Source organism: Phlebotomus papatasi, chromosome 1 (assembly GCF_024763615.1).
Source record: "Phlebotomus papatasi isolate M1 chromosome 1, Ppap_2.1, whole genome shotgun sequence".
Lineage (NCBI taxonomy): Eukaryota > Metazoa > Arthropoda > Insecta > Diptera > Psychodidae > Phlebotomus > Phlebotomus papatasi.
The window spans coordinates 4309172-4325814 of NC_077222.1; the positions used below are offsets into that span (position 1 = coordinate 4309172).

At 32.0% G+C, this 16643-nt stretch overlaps 1 protein-coding gene across 1 annotated transcript; it reads right to left on the minus strand.

The window, feature by feature from the left end:
* Positions 1-7678: 7678 nt before the first annotated feature.
* On the minus strand, positions 7679-9079 carry LOC129798774 (microphthalmia-associated transcription factor-like). The gene is made up of 5 exons (XM_055842115.1): positions 8990-9079; positions 8759-8927; positions 8446-8687; positions 8270-8374; positions 7679-8194 (listed from the first exon to the last, which is right to left on the minus strand). The coding sequence occupies exons 1-5, from the start codon at positions 9077-9079 to the stop codon at positions 7979-7981; spliced, it is 822 nt and encodes a 273-aa protein (XP_055698090.1). The 3' UTR covers positions 7679-7978.
* Between the last annotated feature and the right edge of the window lie 7564 nt (positions 9080-16643).

Sequence of the window (16643 nt, forward strand, 5' to 3'; positions counted from 1 at the left end):
CTCTAAAATAGGATATTTTCAAACGAAGTTATAATTCGGATGCTTTGCATTTGGGGGTGCTGCCAACACCATTCTATTTAAACTCAGAAGAGTTCAATGGTAAGCCTTACGTATTTGCATTGGGTTGATGTCAAGTACACACACTGTTTTGGCGGGAGTAGGGGAAAGTACCCTCCCTTCGAACGTTCATGCCTTCGAATAATGTGATTTCTTTTTATTTTTGCTAAGAGACTTACACATAATTATAATATAATTATCAATAAATAATAAGAAAACTAACTAATATTTAACAGAAATGTGTTAAGTCTCTTAGGAAAAATAAAAGAAAATTCACATTATTCGAAGACATGAACGTTCGAAGGGAGTGTACTTTCCTCTAATGCCTCAGGATTGCCGGCCCAAATTTATTACCGATAGATTTTTGAATCGAAGCCATAAGAGTACAGCCGGAATTTAAAAGGGATATGGTTCGGATTGAATAATGATGCCCTAATATAGTCGGATAGCAATATCTGTGGAGAGAATACGTAATTGCGGTTTTTTTTCTCACAAACTGACACAGATGTTCTTTACGGGAAAATAAGTGAGTAGAGGAGACCGGGGTAGAATTAGACACGCATGGTGTTAGATAGTGGGATGATATAGCCTGCCTTAGAAGGAATATTCAGGAAACTATTACTAATTCGAAATAAACACATCCCTTCCTGTCCATTGAAATATTTTTCAGTCTGGTACAAATATTTTTTGTACAAAATATACGCAATGAAAATTTCATTTGGTGGTTAATCTGCCCCGGTCTCCCCTACTCTTTGTAAGTATGGCAAAATGGGTGGGAGTCTGGAGTGCTAGGTAGATTTTGCTATTCTGTTTTACCCAAGGTTGGAGTTAAGGCGGTGTTTAGAACTTGTGAAAAGCTCTCTAGAATAGAAATTGTTTTAGCTAGTAGAATTGCTAGCAATAATACCTAAGTAAATGCGCATTTGTACAGAATTAATATTAGTGATACCCAACTCTGTGATTCTTCCAATCTGTATATGGATGTAGATCATGCTATTATTATTGGTCCCCAAGTGTTATCAGGTCGATTGCGGTTGAGCCACTGTTGTAATAGACTTACTAGTGTTAGGGATGTTTTGGCTATTACCTTTGAACGTCACAATGGCAAAATTATAAGAGCGTTATCAAATTTTATTAGAGAAAATGACATTATGTTGTAGGGTAGTTCCGAGGCTCAGTACCGGGTATATACCGAATTTCCATGTGCGGAGAGGCGGGGTATACCTTGAGTTTCGACTAGGTCGTCCAGTTTGTAGGCTTGTGTTGGGAGGGTTTTTCTCGGATTAGCTGAGTTCTTTACCTCTAAAGTGTGAAGCACAGGCTTTCAATGACTGGGCGGAGGATCTGGTGGCCAGACTGTTCCCGAAGCGGTCCGGTGGGGTCGGCCTTTGCAGAGCCTCGGAATCTATCTTAGATTTTGTAAATTAATTATTTATTCAGTCTGATAACGCTGAAAGTTTACGAGCCATGTATTCTGTTGGTTTTGTCCCCATGTATGCATGTTAGAGCCTATAACATAGCGGTGTCACGGTCCGAAATCAGCTCATAGAACTCAGGACCTATGGGTGAAGGAGGGAAAAAAGCGTACGATACTTAAGACCTTACGAGAATGAACCACCTTCAGGTCCAGCAAAGGCTGATAGAAGCTTGACACGGAGTAAATGAATTATTTTTAAAGAGTTTTCGGAAAAGCTCTTGTCTTAAACTTATTACAATATTAACAAAAAATACACAACTCCATTATACTTCTTAGAAATGTGAAATGAAGTAGGGCTACATTGAGCAGGGCGTACATAGAAATCTCTATTTTGTCGCATATTTCTATTGGAAGCTAGGCTTTAACGTAATATAATTTAGATAGACAAAACAATAGGTGACTATACCGCCGATTCTACTGAACCAATTTTTTTATAAGGCAAAAGTTGCTCGCCTTTAAATCGTCAAAAATTCTCTAGAACATCTCAAGTTCGTAAAACCGTCGTTGGAGGCGCTGTAGTCCCAAATATGCCAGGAAACATTAAAAAGAAATGATTGTTTTTAGCAATTTTAATTAAATATATCTATAAAACTAAAACTGTATTTACGAATCTGTTTTGTGGATTCGATAAAAAATGTTATCAAGCTAACATTACGTTCATATTCAACTTTTTTATCAGATTTTTTTTAACTTTATCCAAATAGAGAAAATTTTCAAAACTCTGAGTGTTTCTGAATTTAAAGAGAATTAACTGATCAAATTTTATTTTGTGCCAATACATATTAATTTTTTTACTGCACATTTGTACAATGCCTTTAATAAATTCCGAAAATCTTTAAAGAATTTGATTCAAAAAAATATTCTGAAATCATTTCTTATTTCACTCTAATTTATTAGTATAATTTTTATTAAAGTCATTTATTTGGAAGTCAACAGAACAACCTAAATATTCCTGAAATTTTCTTAACAAATGTCTCTGTGAGCTATTTATAAAAGAGACAGAATTTATATTAAAATTATCTTCTGCAAACCTGCTTAAATTTTAATTTAGAATTTTGTGCACGTTTCATTCTGAGAATTTTACTTTTAATAATCTTATTTTGCAATCAGGCGCACACGTGAAGACACAATTCAAAGGATACCAAGAAACTTTTAGGAAATACTTAGAAGAAGTTCTTGCTTTAATACCTTCCAATCAATTATCAATTTAGATTTTAGACATTTATAGAAAAATCAATTTATTTAATTAACTTTGCAATTAGGTAATTTCGTCTCGCAATCGGAAAGGTAGAATAAAAAAGAGAATCTGTGAATAAAATCATTAAATTTTTATGACAAAACCAATGAAGAAAAATTAACAAAGCGGGTTTTAAGTTGATTTCAAGGGAAAATTACTTATTTAATATGCTACTTAAATATACTTTGCCATACAAGTAACATTTGCATATTAAATGATGAGAATTTTAGTTTGCGAGAATTTTCAATAGGGAATATTACTAATGCTATTCTACGAAAGAGATTTTTGCGTAATATGATTATGTTCAATAAATAGTCGTATTAAATTGCTATATAACATATTGTAGTATATGTAATGCTCCTGCATAAATTTATGTCCGTGACGATTTATGTTTTCAGCAGAGAATAACCATGAAAATTAATGTTTCCATTGATTTCCTTTTAGTATCAAACACACCAAAACTCGACGAATTGTGAAATGTGAAAGAATCAATTCCAAAATTCTTAGTTAATTATCTTGTGGAGATTTTTGAGAGTATAAAAATAGAATTTGAGGATATATTATTAACTCTTGAGATACTTCGTGTTAGAGGAGTTATAGATAAAAGTATATATAATCCTGAAAAAGCGTATTATACTGCTATTTTTATGTTAGAGACTCAACACCAAATGACTATAAAACAGCAAAACTTTTTTCTGAACACTCTTAATAAATAAAATGACAAAGGAAACTTCTTGGAGTGCTAGAACTCATGGGAATTGAAGCTTTCTATAACAGTATAAAAATTTTGATTGCTATTTTTTGAATTCCCAGCAATAAAATATGATATTTTTCTAGATAGTTAAAAGTTGAGCGAATGAAGATGAAACTAATTTCAACACCTTTTCACTCTGAAATATTTGCAACATTTGTGCAGAAAATTATTCCATCTCTCGGCACTAAAGTGAATTTAATTGCAAATTTTATTGAGTCATTTGTGTGACATAATAAGCAAACCTTATGAGAAATTATTCGAACAATTTAGTCCGTTTATTGCCAATTCAAAACACATTATGTAATTTTGTACAGAACTCTGGATTGCAGTGTATTTTTCAATAAAAGATGTTATATAGTGAATCAAAGAGATATTTGATGGATCAAAGCAGTAATAGCAAAAAGACAAATATTTTTTACATATTGATAATTTAGTTTTATCAATAAGCTATTTTTGCTAACGGAAACGATGGTTTACAACTCAAAAACTTTCAAGAACACCTTGTAATTAAGTAAGTTTTAGGAGGAAATAATTTAAATCGCCTTAAACTTTTCACTTGAGGGGATATTCAATATATTTTAACAGCATATGCAATATTAGTGCTTATTTAATACACAGTGTACGTGAGTCTGATTAGCACCTTTTTATGCCGTTAATAAGCTAACGATAGGCTTGTTTTATCTTATAGAAGCAGTGATTCTTTCATTGGAATACTTGAAAGGTTAAATAGTAGGGGAAAGCGCGTTACCTTCGGACTACTCAAGCTTTGGATAATTCAATTTTTCTCTATTTTCCCTATGGATTTCACCCATAACCCTTTTCTGAAAATTTGAGGTATTGGATTAACTAATAATATATAATTTGACCAAACTCATTTATAACACATTGAAAAAAAAATGATTTGTGCGAAGCATAAATCATTCGAAGGTAGAGCGCTTTCCCCTAGTACTCCCTCTGTCCCAAAAAAGAGTCGTAAGTTTGGGACAAATTTTGAGATTAAGAAATCATTTCTTAGAATGACAAATTAGTTGTGTATTTTTAATAAAAAGGGGTGACAAAGCGTCCAGGCTTTGCGAAGTGCTCGAACTCGTGACTTAGATGCTATCCCTCAAAAGTACTTTCGCATCATTCACCGTTTACTGGTTCTCAACCGTTTTGCAAGTCACTCAAAAGATCCCACAAAATAATTTTAAGAATAATAAGGTTGATTTTCGGGCAAGAATTACTTATCGATTCATAAGCGGTTCATTACCGGTTCACAACCGATTTGAACGGATTTATAAATCACTCAAAACATTGTCCAAAGTAACTTAGGACTAATATAATAGAATTACGAACAAAAATTAGTTATCGGTCATGAAACGGTTCAAAAACCGTTTGGAACCGGTTTAGTTTTGTCGGAAATTCTAAGATTTTTCCACAAAAATCCTCGCATTTCTGAAACAAAGGATTGTAAAATTCCTCAAGTTTCCGGAGCCATTTCTTGATCGATAGATGTGTAGCAAATGATATAGAGTCATCTATTTTGTTAAATATAAGACAAAGTAAAAGAGATAGCAAAGCGTCCCAGCTTTGCGGAATGCTCGAACTCAGGAGATAGAGCTCACCGTTTTAGTTTTTTGCATGATCTTTTGGTATTACTGATCTACTAGAGATCAAATTGATTCATGAATCACAAAAGCATTTGAAAATCAAAAAAATCGGTACTTAACTGACTCATTACCGATGAAGACCGATGCAGCCGGGTTCGAAATTTCATTACCTCTCCAAAAAATCCAAATTTAACCCAATCGGGTGAAAAATTACAATTCCAAAGTGGTTGACCTTTTACCTTCAATAATTCAAAATGGCGAATTTTCCGGTCATAGGTATGTTTGGGCGAAATGTTCGCCTGGACCAGCTCTAAAACATATCCAAAAATCATTGAGAATGCTTGGGCCAATTTTGAGAAAAACCGAAAAAGCATGGTTTAGGAAGGGATAGAGGGGGGAGGGGAAAAAATGTTGAGACATTGTTTTTTTGTTTTTTTATTGGGGGTCATCGAAGACTGGAAGTCGATATCTCTTACCGTTTAAGCTCCAGAACAGTGAAAAGTTGAAAAAAAGACGATTATATAACTACTCTCTCTTTGAGTTCGAGCAGTAAAAAAATATGCGTAAATAGATAGAAATTATATATAGATGATAGTTTTTTACTTGCAAATATTTCGAAAGCTCCAGATTTGTTTTTATGTCACAACGTTCTCGTCCTAGTTACAAATGAAATATGGGCTTTCTCAATAACCCAATTTCCGTGCAAAATCACTTATGGGTTGATTACTTTAACTTAAAATTATTAAATTCACAGAAAATCTTTTACTGAAAAATCAAAACAAATGACTAGTGAGGTTATGTTTTACTGTCTTAAAGTGTCACATTGACGAGCCGATAATTCATGAAGAGCCGACACTCATTTCATCTCATCATTTGGATATAACGATATTAGAGATTCGATAGTGTCGAATCGATACTAGCGAGAGTCACAGTTATCATTTCACCCCAGGACTCAAGGGAGTTTTAATCAAAGAAATGGCTCACTGATTAGCGATTTCACTCAAATGACGAACTAAAATCTTAAATTATGGCCTATTTTGAAGAGTTTCTCGAAAGCCTTCTTTCTGGACGGAATAAAAAAGTTGGATAATCGTTTAAAATATTCTATCGACTTTTAAAGAACGTATCTTGACAAATAGAATTGAATTTGACCAAAAAAAATTTTTTCTTAGTCTTCTAAAGACTTATTGACCCCCGTGTAAGAAGAATTACTTTTCGGTAATCTGTAGTAATTTTTGACAGAACTACCACTTTAGGAACATTAGCACCTTATGAAATTTTTTAGGTAATTAAAAACCTTCCCTCAACAGAACAACTAACGATTACTCAATTATCCAGGTAAAACAGCTCAGTCGCTACGTCGGGCTTACTTAATTACGACTACGGTAAATTACGTGATCTTGTTGCGTAATTACAATGGAGAGGGACTTGAACGTCTTCGGCAATCTTACCAAATTCTGACAAATATTTTTTGAAATCGTATCACTTCATTCTGATGTGATATTAAGTCATGTCTGCCTGATTTGGTTTCATGAGTATCATACAGCGTAACTTTAATAATGTAAGTGTATTTAATATGACGTCGCAATAATTTCTTCAGACTCTTATTTACAAGCAAATTGTTTTAAAACCAAGGCATTTGTTTACCCGATGTTTCGTTTTAAAATACAGACATTTTTGCAAATAATTTTAGCCTATAATTTACTAACAAAATAAGGAAATATCTTTAAAATGGATTAAGAAAACTGCAGATATTTTCTACAAAAATAAATTTTGATTTTACCTGCCAAATAGATATAATTGCACAGAATAGTGAAACAAAGACACTTAGGGGGTGTATCTTGAGTGACAGATCGCTTGATTGGCGCCGATCTGTCACCCATTAATGTCACCATCTGTCACCTATTAATTTTTTATTTTACCATATTTTTATCATTTTTCAACCAATTATTATGATTTAAGGAATCTGTCAAAAATTGTTGATTTTTGAATAATTTAAATATCACATCTAACTTGACACCTAAAGTAACAACCACAATTTAAAAACTGACATGAAAACTAATAATTCGGTGTTTATATTTTATCTTCTTTATTTTGATTTCAAAAATCCATCTACTCTATGAGTATCAGCTCGATCATAAATTATCTCTGAATACATTCATCGCATTAGCTGTGATTATGAAATAATTCCAGCTGAAAATGTTATAAATTATTTTGCCATTTTTTTCAACATAGTGATTCCTGAAGCATCTCCAGCAACAAAATCGTGACCCAATGCTATAAGAATTCATTAACAACAATAAACATTATTAATAGGATTTAATTAAGTCACATTCGTGGTTCACGTTCCGTTTCTATGTCATCTTCAGCGAGAATATGGAAAGAATTACTTTGTTTGATGAAAAATAGATTTAGCACGTTCGGATGCCATTTAAGATGAAACTTTGCAAATTTTCCTCGTGAAAACTCTTGATAAAAGGAAATAAAGGAGATTAGGAAAGTTCTTTTTTGGGCAGAGATTTTCTTATTTAATTAAGTTGCTCAAATTGAAAGAAGAAAAATTCATTACCTGAATTTCCTTTATTGTTACGCATAATTTCTCATTTATAAGTTTGAATTCAATGACGAATAGTCTAATGTAACTTTTACAATTTTCATCCTTGTTCTCTGATGGATGAGTAATGTACAATCAATGAAACAAGTTCATAATGACAAAATAGTGATTTATATCGTTATTTTATTCCTCACCACGGGCATTTTTTTTCTCATAATGATTTTAAATGCTTATTTAATATTGCTTATGTATGAAAGTAAATTTACAAGAAGATACAGCATTTAATAATGTCACATTCCTTGTTATTTCATTGTGAGTTACTTGAATCACCAGATTGGTCTGTGAATAGCTCCGGATTGAGAATATTTGTGGCAGATTCCAAGAGAGACGGATGTAAATCGGAAAAAATTGTTGGACTTGATTGAATGTGGAATGGAGATAGTACAGAGATAGGACTACCCTCATCTCCTTGCTGACTCATGAAAGATGAGTTGCTGCTGAGGTCCGTTTGAGATGTGTTCGCCTAAAAGAGAATGCCACTTAAGAGTTCATTCGATTTTTCTGGATAGACAGTCAAAATCAATAAAATTCTTCTCACCAAAAGGTCAATTTGATTATGTGGCCAATCGTCGAAGATGTCTTCGAGACAAATGTTTGCCAAATCAAAATCACAATCAAATGGACCAGGCATCTCTTCGAGCTCCTGCAAATTGATTAATCCATTGAGGCAAAATTGCATTATGTACACAAATTTTTAAGATCGCTATCACAAACCTTAATACGTTTTACAAGATCGCTGTTTGTCTTTTCCAAATCACGGAATTGCTTTACCTTTGTCTGAAGTTTTTGCACTTCCTTTTTGAGACATTTAATGTATTCCACGGTTGATTTAAGAATTCCACTTTTATCTGAACAGTGTATATCAATTATCTGGCCAAATGGTTCCGAGACTTTCGGTAGCAGGGTCGCAAGCTCATTAATGCGATCATTTATTTGAATTCGACGACGTCTCTCAACTAAGATAAATTGTTCGTTAATTGCAATATATATCTCCCCTTACATTCAATATTTACACGCAAAAACCTACTCAAATTGTGAGCATTCTTCCTCTGGCGCTTTTTGGTCTCTGTTTCTTCACACGATGAACTTAAATCGTCGTTTTGGCACCTAATCTCCTCGAAGGTGTCGTTTTTAGCAGACCTCTTACGGGGATTGCGTAAATTTCGTGAATTGGCACATTTTCTCGGGATTTTAGACTATCCTTTGCCCTTAATAAAAACCCCCTTCTGAACACTTGAACAAAAATTCACAAACGCACAAGATTAATTATACTCGAAACTGATGAATGGCAAGGTAAATTCATGTCTTGCTTCCGTGGAAGTTTCTTAACAACTAATGACACTTTCATGTTGTTTCACACTAAAATTTCTGACGGCAAATAAAGTGCTAATTAAGTGCTGGTGTTTACACATATTTCCCAAAAAAAATGCAATATTATAAGGGGTATTCACTTAGAGTTTAATTAAGATAAGATAGAAATAGTCGCATACTTCAAATTGTTCAAGCTTATCATTGTATCCACAGAATACACACTTCACAGTAAAGATTTTTCTATTTTTTTAAATTAATAATTATTAGAATAGTTATATTTATTAATGAATTTGTTTTAGTGGTTTTTGCAAACAATTTTAAGAGATACAGGGTTTTAAAGAATGTCATTTTTGCTTAATAACGGTCATCGCCGTCTTAGCGTTGGTGACCAACCTTCAAAGTGAATATCCAAAAAGAGAAAAAGAAAAAACCATAATTCTGAGACGCTAAGACGTTTAAAAATATCGATAATATGGTTTTTGCTAAACGATTTCGTTAATCGCTTCTCCAGGTAACTGAAGAAAATATTTTTGCAATTTACAAATAATACGTAGTCGTGAATAATCTTTTATTATTTAAATTTCTATTTAATTGATTAACATATTTAAATGTGGTTGCAACAATTTTTTATTTCTCACCAAAAATTAGACAATACATGGGGTTCAAGGTTTTTATTTAGCAGATTATTTCAGGGAGTTCCGGCTTGAGTGAAAACGAACTGAAAGAATTTGATATGAATTGCCTACTATTGGGAGCTTATTTATAAAATTTTTCAAATTCCCCTAAATGCATGTAAATATTTTTCACGCTGTAAATTTAAAATACATTTCTTATGCCTTCGCAACACCTTTTAACTCGGTATAATTTCATAAAGTCAAAATTCGCATCCCTTTCTTTCTCAAAAGATTTATATAAGTCTATCCTATTCTTTTGGTCTCAAAATTGGACTGAACTAAACTTAATTTAGTGTGACGTTCAAAAAAAGATAAAGAGTGCAATAGACATATGCAAAGCTTTTAAGAAAGAAAAGAACGTGAATTTTGACTTTATGAAATTTTTCCGATCTAAAATGTGTGCCGGAACCATTATGAACCGTTGGCGCTGAAAATAGGCTGAAAAATTGGTACCGAAAATTTTTAATCACGGCGTTTCCATAACTTATCCCAAAGATATCTCCTTCAGATATCCAATTTTACTGTGTCACTGAAGTTAATTCGTGGGCTTTTTTTCCGTCATGAAAAAAATCTTTCAAAGCAGAACTAAAGTAATATAATTTGGAATTAGTGTTATAAGTTGGACAATTCGCTAGTACAAGTTGGACATGGCTTTTTTCTTGATAAATACAGTACAAAATTTGTTTTTAAGCACAAGGAACCAAATTATAAAACTAAAGCATTAAAAATACACAAATAAAAATGAAGTACTAAATTTATCAAGACAAAAAGCCCTGTCCAAATTGTACCATTGTTCAACTTGTACCACTGTCAAAATTGTACCACTTTACCCTACCTGTAGATCTATCACTAAAAACATCAAATTCTTCAGTAAAAGAGTTCATTTTGTCCTGTGAAAAATAACTAATTCATAAATCCCTTTACATCAAACCGAAAATGTCACTGATCCCTCTAATATCCAGATCGCCGATATCCGGATGACAGCTGTCAAACATTCAACAAAATTCTAAAAATCATCTTTCTATGAAATTTTCTGACATATTCGCCACTAATCTTCGGGATATCAGTGTTTTGGCTGTACTTTTTTTCTTCTTTGCAATGAATATTTCACTATTTTTGAACATAAACAATTTATGATTTCCATTTCGATAGTTCAGAATATAAAACGAATAACTCGCGAATGGCCAACTTTAAATATTGCTATTATATATTATAAATATTGCTATTTAAATATTAATGACTCCGGGACACCTTTTAGATCAGGAAAATTTCATGAAATCGAAATTCGGATCCCTGTCTTTCTCACATGTTTTGCATATGTCTATCTCATTCTCTCGCACTCTTCTTCTTCTTTTAAACAACACAATAAATTCAATTTAGCTCAATCGAATTTAAAGCGCGAAAGAATGAAGTAGACACAAGAAAAGCATATGAGAAGGAAAAGGAAGCGAATTTTGATTTAGTGAAATTTTCCTGATCTAAAAGGTGTGTTGGAGCCATAATGATCGCGCTGCATTCCAGCGAGCACACACAGTAAAAAAAAATTACAAGGATAATCATTGGTTTGCTTTTTTACCACGATTATTCTTGTAAAGTTACACAAATTATGTATTTCAACAAAACGTGTAATCTGAAAATGTGTAATTTAAATTTTGTGTAATTGAAAACCGTGTAATCAACTGGGAATGATTACACAGTTTTCTATATTTTCTTACATATTTTGTGTAAAATTACAGAGTTTTCAAACAAAAAGGTGTACAAATTACACAAATGTGTATTAGTACACACGATTACATTTTTAATGTAAAATTTACAATGAAAATCATGGTAAAGCAGCCAAATTTTTTTTACTGTGCAGTTAGCTGAAAAAAACAGCGTTTTTAGCATATTTTTTCTGAATTAATCAGCAAAAAATATGCTGACGGGTCAGCAATTCTCGAACAAAAAAATGCTAACCAAATGTATGGAAATGGCACTGTCGCGCGAGTGTCGTTTTAAGGTTGGCAGAATTTAGCTGAAAATGCATATGTTTTCAGCTGAATTGGAATCGGTTAGCATTTTTGGTGTTCGCTGAGATTCTGAAGTTAGAAGAGGTATTGCCCGATGCAAGTAGGGTCTAAGATAATGCCATCTGACGATTTCTGAGAAGAAATATTCCACACTTCTCAGAGTACAAATGCTTTAATTAATTCAATTAATTTCTTTTGAAGTTATTATCACTGTGTGCTTGATAATCTTTTTATTGGCTGTAATTCTTTATTCGCATATCTTTTATGCTATCAGTTGTAGACTGATTGCAGATTATTAAGAGCAAACAAATATGAAATATTCTACTATCACTTCGTTTTCTTCTTATTTCACAAAGAATGTCATAAAAGCGATTACGTTAGCGCAATCTGTAACAGATTTTACATACAAAAACCCAAGAGAACTGTTCTGAGATATTAAAATAATGCAAAACTTAGTAAGATAAATTCTTGAGTAAAAATTTACTAAATTACTAACCCTTGTTCACTGTGATTACCGAAACAAATTTTTTATTTAAATGTCTGGATAATGCTAAGAGGTAACCATTTAGCTCCAGGGCATTAATAAGATTTGAAAAAATTCCATTATTATTTGTTGACGGGTTGATACCAGACGACAATCTCGACATAATATATTCGTGCAATGAAATTTACATAAAGTTCATACTGTGTATAAATTTCAATGTCAATTGCAATTTCTCCGTAATTATTCTCTATTTGTTCGTTTCTCTTCAATTGCTTTATTGTATTTGGACATAATTTTACGAGTTTTGCAACTTGTTCAGATTTCCCAAGTGCTTGTTATTTTGGCTTGTGCTTTTATGGCACTATTTTTCCTCTGGAATCTCCGGAATAATAATTAAAATTCATACCATCAAGACTGAGTCGCCCAGAAATCTTCATATTTCTTATCTCAAGTGTCCTTCTAAAGGATTCATAATGCCGATACATTAAGTTGAGTGGTATTTAGCGGATGGTAAATTTTTGTCTTTACAAAACTTTCCCGCGAAGAGAGCTTCCTTACAAAATATCTTTATTTTTTTGTTATGTACTTTTCCTTGCTATTCATTATAGCTCACAATGTTATTTTACAAGTGGGACATGATAAAAGCTTATGTCCAAGGATTAAACTCGCGAAAATTTTCCTATTTTGTGATACATTTATGCATTATCAAAAAGATTTGAATGCAAAGGAGTTAAATGAGTAACATTTGAAAGTTTATTCCTTTTTCCTTTTCTTGTAAAAAGTAGCAATTCAAAGTGCGCTTTTTACGGATGAAGGAACTTTAAACCACTTTTACATTAGAACATTAAATTTAATGTGCATAATTCATGCGTGAATAGTAATTGCGGAAAGAAGCTCTATTTTTCAGCAGTAAAATATTACTTATTCACAAGATGAAAATGATACTACCAGGAGTCGGTTAACAATGTTACAAATGTGTTATTCTCAGGGGTTCTAAGTTGAGCTAATTAAAATTTTACTATCAGTTCATTCATCCAGAGTTCTATTCACTCTTAATATTTCCCTTCAATATTTCATGTATGAATGCTCTATTAAGTAAAGCACGATTTTCAGAACTTTCATCCCACGAAATGTAATACATATTAACAAAATGTAATCATTCCTTCTTGTTAGATAAATATGTGAAGAATTCCCACAAAATTGTACATAAATATTTAAATATATATTAAACTACTCAAAAATTTATAAAGTTTCAATCTTCAATCTTTTATCACCACTAAATAAATGATTAGGAAAGGCTAATTTGGTGGTCTTAAGAGTAATAGCTTCGTCGTAAAGTAATTATAAATTATATAAGTGCAATATTTCGCACCTCTTTTAACTAAGTTAATAATTATTATTATTTTAGCACCTCTTAAGGCCACCTTAAAACAATTACAGTGAGACCTCGATGAAGTCACCCCCGATACAGTCGATCTCCAATAAAGCCAACAGCTATTTTTTTACTCTTCGCGTTTAAAGATTTGCAAACAAAATATGCCTAAAAAAATTTTTTTTGATGCCAACTTTGGGGGGTCTATCTCTTCTAGTTTACGAGATATTCGCATTTAAAGATTTGCATACAAAATATGCCTAAAAAAATTTTTTTTGATGCCAATTTTGGGGGGCCTATCTCTTCTAGTTTACGAGATATTCGCATTTAAAGATTTGCATACAAAATATGCCTAAAAAAATTTTTTTTTGATGCCAACTTTGAGGGGTCTATCTCTTCTACTTTACGAGATATTCGCGTTTAAAGATTTGCATATATAATATGCCTAAAAAATTTTTTTTGAAGCCAACTTTGGGGGGTCTATCTCTTCTACTTTACGAGATATTCGCGTTTAAAGATTTGCATATATAATATGCCTAAAAAATTTTTTTTGAAGCCAACTTTGGGGGGTCTATCTCTTCTAGTTTACGAGTTATACGCATTTAAAGATTTGCATACAAGATATTCATTTTTTAGACAATAACATCACAGGATAATTCATTTCCATTTCTGAACTCATATGCATACATGACCTCAAAATGATTTTAAATGTAACCGTCCATAACTCGTCCGAATTACGGCGATCCGGATTAGAGAGCGAGCACTGTTTTTCAGATTAAAAATGCTTTCTAAATTGATTTTTTGAGTGTCCAAAATACCAAATTGTATCCTACTAGCATTTGGTAAATTCGCAAATAGTTTCAAAGTTTTAAAACTTCAGAATTCTAAATACTACCAGAATTATGAATAGTCAAACTATTTATTTAACTCAAAATCTATTAATTAAAGGTAAGACCCATTAATGCTAGTCCCAATAAATTGATGTTTTTCTAATTATTTTAAAATTTTGAGAATTGCATTATTAAACTAAACATCTTGATTTTGTATATATTTATAAATAAATGACATTAAATTGGGCATAGTATTAAAAGGTTTCTTTAACCTATGATACATTGAGTGAAATTTAAAATTCCGGACAACCTGGAACTCCGGACAAATCAATTTAAAAGTCAGGGCTTTGATAATCTGTGTGTACCTGATAAATTTTATTATTAAAAGTCTCAAGTTTGAAATGTAATATTAGGTGTGATACCTTCTAATCACACCTATTTTTAATACAAATTGATTTTTTTTGTTACTTTTTTATAAGAAGTGTTGCTTGGAATCTTGTAGACAGTCTATCGTCTTTATTTTCTCTAAATTCATTCTTAATACATTTTAAAATGAATAAAAATGTAGACATAGCATTGGTGGCCTACTTCGGCCACCTTTATTCTCATAGTTCCTTACCCTTCCGGAATTTTTCCAATGTCTTTTTCACGTCATACAGTCAAGTGTACTAATCCGGGCGCTTCGCTATCTGAATCGTTTATGACTAATTCACTTAAAATAATATTTTTATTTTTATTTCGGTAATATAGTCACTACAGCAACATAATAGGGTAAGTGTGCCAAATTTCGGCCAGCTTGCAATTTCGGCCACCTTTTTTGTTCCTCGAATTTCTATGAATTTTTAGTTTTTACGTACTCTAGAGATTATACAATACAATGCAAAAGAATAACAAAAAATGTAGCTTCGACAAACGAGGTGACGTAAAAAAGGCATTGGAAGAATTCCTGAAGGGCAAGGAACTATGAGAATGAAGGTGGAGAAAATAGGGCACCAAAGCTATGTCTACATTTTTATTCATTTTAAAATGTATTAAGAATGATTTTGGAGTAAATAAAGACGACAAACTGTCAACAAGGTTCTAAGCAACACTCCTTAAAAAGAAGTAATAAAAAAAATTTCTATTAAAGATATTACATTTCAAACTTGAGACTTTGACGCTTGCATGCAACTATGCCGAAATTTGGCACACTTACCCTATAACTATTCAAGTTTGAAAAAAAGCAAAAATAATATTTTTATCCATTAAATGAGTGAGTGTAATCGACTTCAAACTTGTGCTATCTGGGTTTTTCACTAAAAATTTTCTAGCAATGATATTTTCGCTAATGACAGCTGGTTGATTGAAAACATTTATTGTTTTTTCCTTGTGAAAAAAGTATTTTAAATCTAAAGGTTTAGTTAAGAGTGAATTATCGAAAAGGCGACCGAGTTAATGCATGCTGACTTATTTCAGTATTATCATTATTTTATAAATTTTATTTAATATTTTTGATAATTTTTTTAATATTGTGTTTCTGAATGAAACAGTGAATAATTCTATGGATTTAGAAGAAGTAGAAAAGAATTTCATCAGTCCAAAAACAAGCGATTAAATAGCACTCTTCGGAAAACTATCCAGTTACTGCACCTTACCATATCGTTCGTCGAAGCGACAATAATTCGGTATAAGTCTGGTATAATTCGAGGAACAAAAATGTGGCCGAAATTACGAGCAGGCCTGAATTTGGCACACTTACCCTATTATGCAATTCCAAAGTACTTTGAAGACTATTATATGATTTTTTTAAGAAGTTTTAAGAAAGTTGTTTGAATACTAAATTGACTTTTCAGGAATTACAAATTTTACCATACCTGCTTTCACTTTGAACCTTTTGAGCTTGAGCAAGAAAATGAATATTCTATTCCTTTTTGCTTTAGTCCTTTGAATACTTGAAAGAAAATTCTTGAAAGTGAGATAGAAGGCAGTAGAGGTACCACCCTTCTTATTCTTGCTGAGAAGTAATGTGTATTTTAGGTTGTATCATTAAATTAATCAATAAACGGAAAATTGGTAAAATTTGAGATGTTTGGGATGCTGCATAGGCTGCTGAAAATTCTACCTTTCTGCTTTAAATTCTCATTTTAATGAATTACACCACAAACCATAAATTGATTGAAGATTAATTTTTGAAGAGTAGCAAAGTCTTATATACTAAGCACGTACACCATCCTTATAACTAAATAAAAACAG